Consider the following 12,324-nt stretch of genomic DNA (forward strand, 5'->3'; position numbering starts at 1 on the left):
ATATAGTGATCATATCATCAAAAGAGTTGCTTAGTAATGAGTTGTTTGGTGGTATGAATAAAGGATGTTACAAATTTATTAAAATAACCATTCAGGTAGGAACATGATTAGTCTGCCTTTATATATAGCCACACTTTGGGTAGCTCAAAACATAAAAAATAAAAACTTACCTTATCCTTCAGTCTCCTGCCAGTCGGATCCCATCCTCTGGGTGCATTCTCTTCTTCCGATCTTCACCCGGCAAGTGTGCTGACGTTTCCCGGAAGTTCCCGGTGACGTTGGTGCGTGCATTGGTGTGTGCGAGGGAGCATGGCGGGAATTTCAAATTATTTTGTATTGGATTCAATACAAAATAAATGTATTGAATTTAATACAAAGTAATCATATATTAAATATGCTACTGTACAGTTATATTACAGGTTTCAGTATTTTTGATTTATTTATGCACCCTTGTTTTAATAGATTTTTCTGTTTTTTATTTAAAGTTTATTACTATATTTAATAAACATTAGACATATTTCGGGGAGTTATGTCTAAGAATTACAGGCCTACAATACATTTTTAACGAAAGACAGACTCTTTTAGACATATAAATTCACACAGAAATGAACCGCTCAGGAGGTTAAACAAGGAACCCTATATTATAGCCAAATGTAACTAATATCACACATAGATGTCAATATAGATGTGCACTCACATGATCCAGATATGGGAAATCATCTGTCAGTTGGTAGGCTAACTCCAAAAATGAAAACGTAAAAGTATAATGAGTATGTATATTGTAATAAATTGCAAACATAATACTTTTTAATAATAATTTATTTCACTCATACGGGTGGCCTTTACATCAGACACCAAAACCAAAGACTTTTTTGGATCAAATACCCTACAAATTCCACATTTTACAGTTCACCCAAGGTTCACAAGGACATATGCAAAGCTGCTCGATTGTGGCAGGCATTGGCTCATCAAATGTGAGTGGTAGATACATACCTGGGACCCCATGTACTCAAATTTCCATCTTATCTCAAGGACACTATTCAACTACTACAAATACTACAGGACATGAGTGTCCCCCCAATTTGATACTATACTACTACTATAGATGTCGAAGCCCCATATAGCAGTATACCCCATACCAAAGGAATAGAAGTCCTTGCAAAAACACTTTGCCTATAACAACTTCATCATTTCACTTCTTAGGTACATTCTCACAAAGAACACTTTCACTTTCAATAATGTTATCTATCTTCTAACACAGGGGGTCCTGATGGGGATGGAGTGTGCCCCATCCTACACAAATAAATATCTGGGTGATTGGAAAAGACAACTATTTTCCAATCCTGAATTCATCCCCTACCGGACACATAAATTACTGTGGCTTTCCTACATCGACAACATTCTCGTTGTCTAGACAGGTCCTCAAGAATTATGAATCCCCCACAATCCTAGGAGATGAATTCGACAAAAGTTTACTATAATGTAAAACTAAATTGATTTTCCTCTTAAAAGTCAACTTTAAACTTTTTTTTTACTAGCATAGCAACTATAATAAGGTATAAGGGCATAATAGCACAATTCAACACTCCAGTATCCTTCTGGTAATGAGTTTGTTTTTGTACTTACCTGAAATACGTGACTACAGTACATAAACTTATACATACCATGTAAATGTTGACTATTTGCAATCTCGTATTGATGCATGCCATTGCATTTTCAATTCCATGTAACAATGTTCAATCTGTTCAACCACTAAGATCTAATGTATTGTGGTTTTGGATATATATTATGGTTTATTTTATGTATCAATGTTACCCTATACTCTGACTATATTCTTCTTATATTCTGCACACACTTAGTGACTGATTTCTATATATCTAATATAGAGCCTTACGTTTTTTAAGCCGGCGAAATTGGAGGGAGGCCCGATGCCCGTGACGTCACTCAGGGGGGGGGTTCCTGTCCTCTTGATTGACATCCAACAGGGGGCGCATGTACCCTGTCATGAAGAATCCTGGGCGTAGGCGCCATGCCCAATATGGAGCACCACTTGTCTCATACACAAAAGTCGGGCCCATCCTCCTATCTATATATTTCTATACACTGGAGAGGCTGCGGCTGCAGTCCTCTAGCTCTCAGCACAGGATTATTTGCAATTTATTACATTTATACTTACTCATTATACTTAGGCAATTATTTCCTTTGGATATGCTTCTCCATTTTCACTTTTGAACTTAGCCTACCAACAGACGATGTTTCCCTATATCGGGATCATGTGAGTGAACATCTGTATTGACATCTGTATGTGATATTCGTTACACATGGCTATAATATAGGGTTCTATGTTTAAGTCATCATTAGTATTGAAAGTATTTCCTCAACTTTTCAAGTTATATATAAAGGAGGACTTTGTTCTTACCTAAATAGTTAGTTTACTGAATTTGTAACACTCTTTAATTTTACCACCAAACCACTGTCATTACTCATTACTGTCATTAGTGTCATTACTAAGCAACTATTATGATGATATGATCATTATGCTAGGCCCGGTAATGTGTTTATACCTTGGCTATTCTATGTACATTTGCTGTTTGTAGCACCTACTATTTTTCCAGCTATGTGCGACTAACCCTGAAGAAGCCTACAACGGGCAATACGCGTTGGGTTTAGCGGTCGTACGTTTGTGATCTGGTGATTCTTTGGTGAACAATTACTGTATCTATGGGATTTTCAATATGATCAATATATTTACTGACTGATACAGTTTGCTGCATACTGTCTAGCGCCAAGCTTTTTGGCCTTTGCCTAATATGTTACAATACTGTACAGCATGATTAATTCTATGTACTGTCAGAAGCTGTATTGTATTCTGAGAATTTATCAATAATGCAATACCGTATATATAAAACCCTGTCTTTCCTACTTTTTTATACTGATTTATTTGGGGTTGGCATTTACCCTATTTAGGGCAACATAACTTATAAGGGGCTTTAAACCACAACAACCCCCTCTGTACATATATATTGTACATATAGATAAATGTTTCAATTTTTTTGTTTTGTCCTTCAGTTGTATAAATATGTAAAACAAATCAGAAGTCCAATAATGATTTTACGTAATAGAACTTTTTTTGATAAAAATGGGGAATTTGCCATTGATCTGAAAATATTCAACTTGGTACAGCCATCCAAATATATATGGAATAAATTTTTCGTTGGATATTACATACCACGGGAACCAGATGACATGCAACTCTATATCAACGACAGTGCTATACAGTGGAAGATGCACAGCAATGAGGTGAGAAACAAGCACATTGCAGGTCTACTTTCCACTAAACTGATCAGTTATTGTGAATTAATTTTTGCTGCAAATGAAATAATTTTTTCTACATCAAATCTAAATCTACATGGGAAAAATAAGAATCTTTCCAAAAATAGTGAGGTTGAACTTTTTATGAAAACAATTAGTCAGTTAGATCTGGCATGTTCTGTTATGTTCAGCTCCAGTGTGTGACACATCCATGGAATAATCTCTATAAGGACTGGATGTAGTTCTACATCTGCGGATGTGCTGTTATATATATTTTTTATTACTTTAATTTCTTCTGTTTTTCTGTTACTCCTAATTTTCTTACTATTACCATTATTTCCACTGGAACCAATGATATTTGCAATTACATTGGCAAAAAAGTTGCCCAGAAGGAATAACATAGCACCAGGAATTGGACACAATAGTATTTGGTCACCTCTATCTTACTGTTTATTTCCTGATATTGTTCAAAAGCAAACTTATCTTTATCTATTGATAATGTTTTCCTATAATGACTTTTAGAAGCCGCAGTCTCTGTGCTCAGAACGTTGTCAACCAGGGACCAGGAAGAAGCCCGGAATGTCTATCCACCCTTGCTGCTATGATTGTGTCCCATGTGCCGAGGGGGAGATATCCAATATTACAGGTATATTGAGTATATAGATTTGATAAAAGTTTCAGTGCAACTAAACTCCCCTCTTCATCCTAATCCCCCCTTCACATCTCATGCTGGACTACTTTGCTGTGAAATGACACCCAGCCCTTACCCCCAGGCTCTCCCAACCAGGAGCAAACAAGAACAGGTGGGTTTAGTGCAAGAAAAGCCCAACAGGGAAATTCTACATTCTATATGGTGTACAGGCAGACGGCAGACAGGAAGCATGGTTGGAAGCAAGCTGAGGTCAAGGCAGAAGGAGACAGTCCCAGGTTCAAATCTCATCCAGGACACTATCTGCATGGAGTTTGCAGGTTCTCCCCGTGTTTGTGTGAGTTTCCTCCAGGTACTCCGGTTTCCTCCCACATTCCAAAAACATGCAGTTAGGTTAATTGGTTTCCTTTACCTTAGACAGTAGTAATGACATTTGACTATGGTAGGGACATTAGATTGTGATCCCCTTTGAAGGGCAGCTAGTGACATGACTATGGACTTTGTACAGCGCTGTGTAATATGTTGGTGTTATATAAATACTGTGTGTAATAATGGTCAAAAACAAGTTGAAGTCAGGACAGGTAGCACAAAGTAGACAAACTGAGATCAGGACACAGAAAATAAGAATGCTGGGCAAAGACAAACATGGAGAATCAAGCAGGGTCTGCCACAATTGGAGGGAAATAAATGTAATTCTTAAGTCCCGCCTATGCATATAGGCGCAAAGTTGGCACACATGCCGATATAAAGTCGTGCATGTGGGTGAGCACATGTACACACTTTCACTTCTGTGTGAGCACTGGGACCCACAACTGACAGACACACAATTGGTGAAGAAGTGGTATGGTAACACACTGCTTTACTTTATAGAAATATTCCTTTAAATTTGCAAGAAAATCAACAGTTCTGGAGCTAGAATTTGTTCCCTATAGGTTTTGCTAGACATAAATAAAATGACTATGCCCTTCAGTGACATTGTGGGTGATGGGAGAAAGCAGTAAAAACTGTGGGGAACTAGGAGATGGATGCACCCAGTTCAAAGAGGGCTTTCTATTGGGCAGGATGAGGATCTGTTTGCACATGGAGTAAAACAGATTAATATTACCTCTCCTTTAGAAATGTTCAATGTAAATAAATAAAATGTCTTCAAAGCATTCCCCACCTATCACCACTAGAACCAACGTCTTCCTGTTTGCCAATCTCAGGAATAGGGCATGACATTTTCAGATATATTGCAAACACACGCAGTGACCATGTTCATAGGAAGGCAACATATTTAATCACAAACATCTTCAGCATGTCCACTGTTACCACATAACAAAGTAGCAGTCTCCAGGTCTTTGTCTTGGAGTAGAATGATTATAAAAGGTTATTATCAAGACAGGTTCAGATATATGTACTAAGTGCATTTCATTTAGGGGAGCTTTTCTTGTATTAATCTAAATTCTTTACTAATCTAAGTAGAAGGATCATTGTGTTTGCTATAAAATTACAGTTTCATTATTCTTGGCAGATAGTGCGAATTGTATGAAATGCACAGAAGAGGAATGGCCAAATGAGAAGAAGGATCGGTGTATTCAAAAACTTCTGGAATTTCTCTCCTACACAGATGATATCTCTATAATATTTATATCACTTTCTGTCTCACTCTGCATTGTGACTCTCTTAGTGATGGGGATTTTTATATTCTATCTGAACACCCCCATTGTCAAAGCAAATAACAGAAACCTGAGTTTTGTTCTCCTTGTCTGCATCTTGTTGAGCTTCCTCTGTGTGTTCTTGTTCCTTGGTCAGCCCCTGGATATAACCTGTATACTGCGTGTCATGACATTTGGAGTCATCTTCTCCATAGCCGTCTCCTCTCTCCTGGCCAAAACAATCATGGTTTACATTGCTTTCAGAGCCACCAAACCTGGCAGCTACTGGAGGAAATGGATTGGAACCACACTGGGCAATTCCATAGTATCAGTGTGTTCATCTGTTCAGGGTATAATATGTCTTATTTGGATGTCTGTATCTCACCCCTTTCAGGAAATGGACACTCACTCTTATCACGACAAGATCATCATTCAGTGTAATGAAGGGTCAGTTATCGGGTTCTACTCCGTGTTGGGTTATATGGGGTTTCTGGCAGCTGTGAGTTTTGTTCTGGCTTTCATGGTGAGGACATTACCGGACAGTTTTAATGAGGCCAAGTACATCACCTTCAGCATGCTGGTGTTCTGCAGTGTGTGGATTGCCATGATCCCGGCCTATCTGAGCACCATAGGGAAATACATGGTGGCTGTGGAGGTATTCGCCATATTGGCCTCCAGTGCTGGACTTCTAGGGTGTATAATGTTGCCCAAATGTTTCATCATTTTATTTAAGCCCAAACAGAATACTCAGGCATGTTTGCGTGAAAACAGAAAATAATATTTAGCTTACATACTCATAGCAGTCTATGAAACTCATACTCATAGCAATATATAAAACAGTGACATGGATTTTTCCATTTTTTATATAGGAGTGTCAAAGTACGAATACAAAAATACAATTGAAAGCTAGGGCGGGATATATCATGTGTAAGTGCAGAAGGTTTTGATTCTGAAGATTTTAATAGAAGTATCTAAATTAAAGGGGTTTCTACTACTTACTAAAGACGTTAACTTAGATAAAACTTCTATGGGGGATGAGCCATTGTGACCAACCATTAAAAATAGTCAAGGTGCAGGTATTGACTGTCAATATGTAATGTTGGCTTATTAACTGCAATACATCCAAGTTAACAACAAATTAGCTAGCATCACAAACTTTCTGTGCTGCTTGGCTTGCTTTGTCAAAGTAAAAAAAACATTATAGATTACTTAGACTGTGTCACACTATTAGTCAGATAGATTGTTGGATTGTACTGTATTGGTGCAGTTCTGAAATCTACTGTACTCAGATAGGAATAGTGTTTCACTGAAAAATGTACGTATTTCTGTAAAAAAAATACAGATATATAATTCTGATCCTACTTCCTATCTATCAAAAAAGCCAGAAAAACTTCTGTATTCCTGTAAAAACAATGCAGATATTTATTTTTGATACCACTACCGTTATCTATCCAAAAAGACAGACAATTTTATGTATTTCTCTACTAAAAATACAAATATTTAATGAATCACACAGCTCCATTACAAGTGATATAGGCCTCAAAGTAGATAAAGACAGAGGGCCCTGAGGGGGGTGCTCGGAAAAAAGATTTGCCAGTTACACAGCTCCATTGCAAGTTATAGACCTCAGAGACAGAGTAGAGGTAGAGGGCCATGAGGGGGAGGAATAGAAGGAGATGCCGAAGGCTGTGAAAGTGCTCTTCCCATCAAGGTGCATTCAGCAGAGGGGGTTTTGAACTCATTGTGGATCCAAGCCTTATTCGTTTTAATAAAAGTGGTTCGGTCGACATTTTCTGCGGAAAGCCGAATCCGTTTGTCACTCACTATGCCCCCAGCTGCACTGAACGCTCTTTCAGCTAACACACTTGTGGCTGGGCAGACAAGGATCTGAATGGCATGTTCTGCCAGCTCCGGCCACTGCTCAAGCTTGGATACCCAGTAGTCCAGTGGGTCCTGGCTTTGCAGGTTGCAGATGTCCCATGCAGAGTTCAGGTATTCCTGCACCATGACTGAGTACCGCTGCTCAGTGTCATTGGCAATTGCTGCACGTCACGCAGCTTGCCTCCGCTGAAAAAAAGACTGCATAGTTTGGCTTAGATGACCTCTACTGCTGCTGCCACCCATGCCGCCTAAGGCAGTTGTTTGGCTCCCATGACTCCTGTGGGTCGAACAGCAGCACAGGGTCATCCTCCTCCTCCTCCACCTGGTCTTGCCATCCACGGAACATGCCGCCTTGTGTTTGGGTGGATGCTCCTCTGCCCCTTCCTCCCCTTCTCCAATGCCTGCAATGTCCTCCTCATCCTCTTCCACCTCCTCCTTTTCCTGGATTTGTGGTGCACTATGCATAGTAGGCACACATGTCTGAGATGATGTTTGAAACGTCATCTCTTGATGGAGCGTCCGTTCTGTGTTGTGTCCGAGATCCACCATCATCTGTTCCAGCAGGCAAATGATGGGGATGGTGTCACTGACACAGGCCTGATCTCTGCTGCATCCTGGTCTCCTTTTCAAAAGGTGACAATACAGTGCACAAGTCCTCAATTTGCAGCCACTCTGCAGGGCTGAAGAAAGGTAGTGTAGGTATACGTCTGAAATGAACAGACTCTGCCACGTAATCCACCACCGCTTTCTGTTGTTCAGCCAGCTTCTGCAGCATGTAAAAGTGGAATTTCAACGTGTGGCCACATCACAAATTAACAGGTGCACTGGCAGGTTCAGATTTTTCAGATTGTACGACAGAAATGCGCTGACAAGTTTCTGGCCTTGAGCAACAGCGGCTGGAGGCCTGGGTAATTCGTAAGGAAGCGCTTTACTACCAGCTTCATGAGGTGATCCAGGCAAGGTACGTGTGTGAGTTTCCCACAAAGCAGGGCTGCTAGCAGATTGCCCCGTTATCACACACGACCTTGCCTGGCTGAACTCTATTGGGAGTTAGCCATATGTCCTCCTGCTTCCACAAGGCACTTAGAATGGATACGCCAGTGTGGCTGAGGGAACCCAGGCTTCGCAACCTCAGGATTGCACGGCAACGTCTGAATTGTGCACCCAAATAGCACACTGCAGGTTGTTGCTGGCGGTGAACAGATGCTGCCGAATGGGAGGTGCTGGGTTTCCACGGCAAAGTGTCCCTGGAGGAAGAGGTTGAGGCACAAGAGTCAAAGGAGAAGGTGGAAGTGGAGGTTGAGGAGAAGATTGCATGGCAATGTGGTTTGGGCGGAGGTAGGTATGCAGGCCTTGCTGCAGCTGCATCTTCCCCTGCTGCCATTAAAGTTACCCAGTGAGCCGTATCTGCAAAATACTGTCGCTTAGGCATAACGTACTGTGGGTTTGCACAGAGGAATGCGTAATGGAATGCATTGGTGTCCACCAGCCAGTAACGAAGGAGCTCTAACGCAATCAGCTGTGCAATTGCCGCATTGATTAGTTTTGTTTTGGGGTCATTTGGGCCATATTTCCTCTTGCGCTCTAGTAACTGGGGGATGGAGGGTCGAATGCTGCTAATGCTAACCACAGGAAGATTGGACGATGGGGAAAAAGTTGTGGGGGATTGCAATGATGCCTGGTCTTGGCTGCTAGCAATGCGACAAACAGCAGCCGATCTGTGTTGGAGCTCCTCCTCACCGCTGGTGAAGCCTGAAAAAGGTAATGCTCTGCTACATTCCCCCCTCAAAATGCTCGCAGCAGCACAGGTAACTTTGGTGGCAGGAGGAAAGGTGGGTGGAGGTGGTCGCGCAGAGCTCTGTGCTTTCACCAGGTGTTCCTGCCAGGTGGTGGTTTATAAATGTGTGCTCCTGCAACTTGTTCCAACACACTGTTTGCAGATGACCATAGTGTTTTCATCACTTTGGACATTAAAAAATGCCCACACGGGTGAACATCTAACTAGGCCGAAAGGTGCTCTGCAGCTGGTGCTCGAGGTGGCGGTCTGTGGTTGTTGAGGCATAGCTGTGGTGACAGGCAGCTTCCGACAATGGACGACTATGACTTGCCTCACTGGTTCGTGAAGAATGCAGAGTGATATTTTGCAGGGTGTCAAGCCACACAACAAATTTCTACAATGTCTGGCCAAAGAGGAAAGGGCAGCTTTGGCAGGGGTGGCAAGCAAACCAGTATGAGTTTGATTTTAGCTGCAGACCCAAGAACAAGAAGCGCTGCTGTTAGTGGTGGACGTCCATTATTACCACACCATGAACAAGAGGTAGTGGAGTACATGACCCAGCCTGGGTCAAGTGATTGTTCCCCCTCTTCATCCCAGTCCCAGACACAGGCCTTAGAGGAGTCCCAAACAGTCCATGATAAACCGGTTCCTCCTAGTTCCTCATCAGCGGCTGGAAAGTCTCATGTACAGCTAGATGTTCGCCCGTGTTGGCATTTTTTAATGTCCATAGTGATGACAACACTATGGTCATCTGCAAACTGTGTGCTGAACACTTGAAACGAGGGAAAAACAAAACAAACTAAGAACAAGTTGCATGAGCACACATTTAAAAAGCCACCATCCAGAAACCTAGCGGGAACACCTGGTGAAAGCACAGAGCTCTGTGCGACCACTTCCGCCCAAGAAGCAAGCTCCAACTGCTCGATCCTCCTCCGCTGCCTTTCCTCCTTCTTCCACCAAAGTTACCCGTGCTTCCGCCAGCAATTTGAGTGGGGCATATAGCCGAGCATTACCTTTTTTTACCTTGTAGCTAATATGCTTTGCAAAGTGTAAATTTGTATAGTAAATGGATTTTTTATTGGGGGGAGGGGGGGTTGACACCAAAAATGCAAGTGCTGTGTGTGTTGTATGCAGCACTTTGCTTCATTGGTGACGCTTGTAATATGCAGCACAGTATACAAAATATATTCTGCAATATACACTGTGTCTGTCTCTCAGTACAAGTGTGATACTGTGCACGCAGTCAGGGAGGGGACCCTGGGACATGGCTGCGTGTATGTAACACACTGACTATCTATCTATCTATCTATCTATCTATCTATCTATCTATCTATCTATCTATCTAACAGTGAAACACTCTACCTGAATACAGTAGATTTCAGGACTGCACCAATACAGTACAAGGAAGCAGCGGCCTTTTGGAGCCAGTTTGAAAAACCAACCTGGACCACCTATTTATTCGGCTCGCTGAGGTGCTGAGCCACAAATGTCTGGTGATATGCAACATGTCCATGTCTGTTGGATTCAAAGCTGGTGAAGTGCTAGAGTACCTAATTCCTAATATGGGCTGGAACATCATAGAAGGCAATTTCTACAGCGCCACATTGGCAGATTTGCACCAATTGGATGTGATTGATGTGCACTTCCACTTACGCTTCGACCTGGGATGGATGTCATCTTTTACCTCTCCAGGGTAAAAGATGCCACCCACTCGAATCAGCTGGCTCATCAAAAGTATACCTGCATCCTGATGCCTCATATTGATCAAGCCTGGGGAGTGCAGCAGGAACAGCAGGAAGAGGAGGCGGTCGACTCTGAGACGGAGCATGGACAGCATTGGTAACTGGCATCCAGAGCTGGGTACTGGGCAGGCGGCACCAGTAACAGCATGAGGAGGAGGTGGTGGGCCCTGAGATGGAGCGTAGACACCATCACCTATATGGACAGTGTCAAAGCTGTAGCTATTGTAGACATGAATGGATAAACCAGACTCCAATCTGTCCCTACTTACTATGTAGCGAAACCACATGAAAGGGAATGGGCTTGGCTGAATCAATGGGGAAAAAAGACCCTGTTGAGCTTGAGTCTAGTTTGGCATCTAGAGCTGGGTACGGGGCAGTGGGGTACAGTGTCAAATGCTTTAGCAAAGTCCAAGTACACTATATCAACTGCTACTCCACTGTCTACCTGTTTACTTACTTCCTCATAAAAAGAGAGTAAATTTGTTTGACAACTTCTGTCTTTCTTGAAGCCATGCTATCACTTATAATATTGTTTTCTAGCAAAAACTCCTCTATGTGGCTCTTTATCAAACTCTCTAGGACCTTTCCAACTATGGACGTTAAACTAACAGGTCTGTAGCTACCTGGTAATGACTTTGCTCCCTTTTTGAAAATAGGAATCACATTGGCCTTATGCCTATCCATCGGTACCTTGCCAGTGACTAAAGAGTCTCTAAAGATTAGAAATAATGGCTTTCAAATAACTGAGTTCAGCTTTTTGAGGACACGTGGATGTAATCCATCAGGTCCAGGTGCTTTGTCTACATTAATTTTTCCCAGCTATTTCTCAATCATATCAATTTTGAGCCATTGTAACTCATTTAAGGCAGTGACATTGCTATTATTAATTTGGACTTGAGCTCTGCCATTTTCCTTTGTGTACACAGTGCTAAAAAAAGTGTTTAGTACATCTGCCTTGTCTTTATCCCCAGTTACCAACCCAGGGACATCCTTTAAGGGGCCTACATGCTCAGATTTGAACTTTTTGCTTTTAATATATTTGAAAAATTTAGGGGGGTTTGTCTTACTTTCCTTTTGCAACCTGTCTTTCATTTTGAAGTTTTGCACATTTTATTTCATTTTTACATCTTTTGTTATATTCTTTACAGGTTTTAAATGATGAAGGTGATCCTTCATTTTAATATTTTTGAAATAGCCTTTTCTTGTTCCTTTTGTAGAACAGACATTTCTCTTCTGTGAGGACAATATTGTCTCCCAGTCCAAGTCACAGAGAGCCGCCCCTAATAATGGAAAATTTGCTCTCTTAAAATTAAATGTTTTTATCTT

General features: G+C 41.5%; 1 protein-coding gene across 1 annotated transcript; it reads left to right on the forward strand.

Moving 5' to 3' along the window:
• The first annotated feature begins 3,246 nt into the window (after positions 1-3,246).
• LOC140327592 (vomeronasal type-2 receptor 26-like) lies at positions 3,247-6,376 on the forward strand. Its single transcript, XM_072406979.1, has 3 exons — positions 3,247-3,300; positions 3,835-3,958; positions 5,475-6,376. The coding sequence occupies exons 1-3, from the start codon at positions 3,247-3,249 to the stop codon at positions 6,374-6,376; spliced, it is 1,080 nt and encodes a 359-aa protein (XP_072263080.1).
• The last annotated feature ends 5,948 nt before the right edge of the window (positions 6,377-12,324 follow it).

Source organism: Pyxicephalus adspersus, chromosome 3 (genome assembly GCF_032062135.1).
Source record: "Pyxicephalus adspersus chromosome 3, UCB_Pads_2.0, whole genome shotgun sequence".
Taxonomy (NCBI): domain Eukaryota; kingdom Metazoa; phylum Chordata; class Amphibia; order Anura; family Pyxicephalidae; genus Pyxicephalus; species Pyxicephalus adspersus.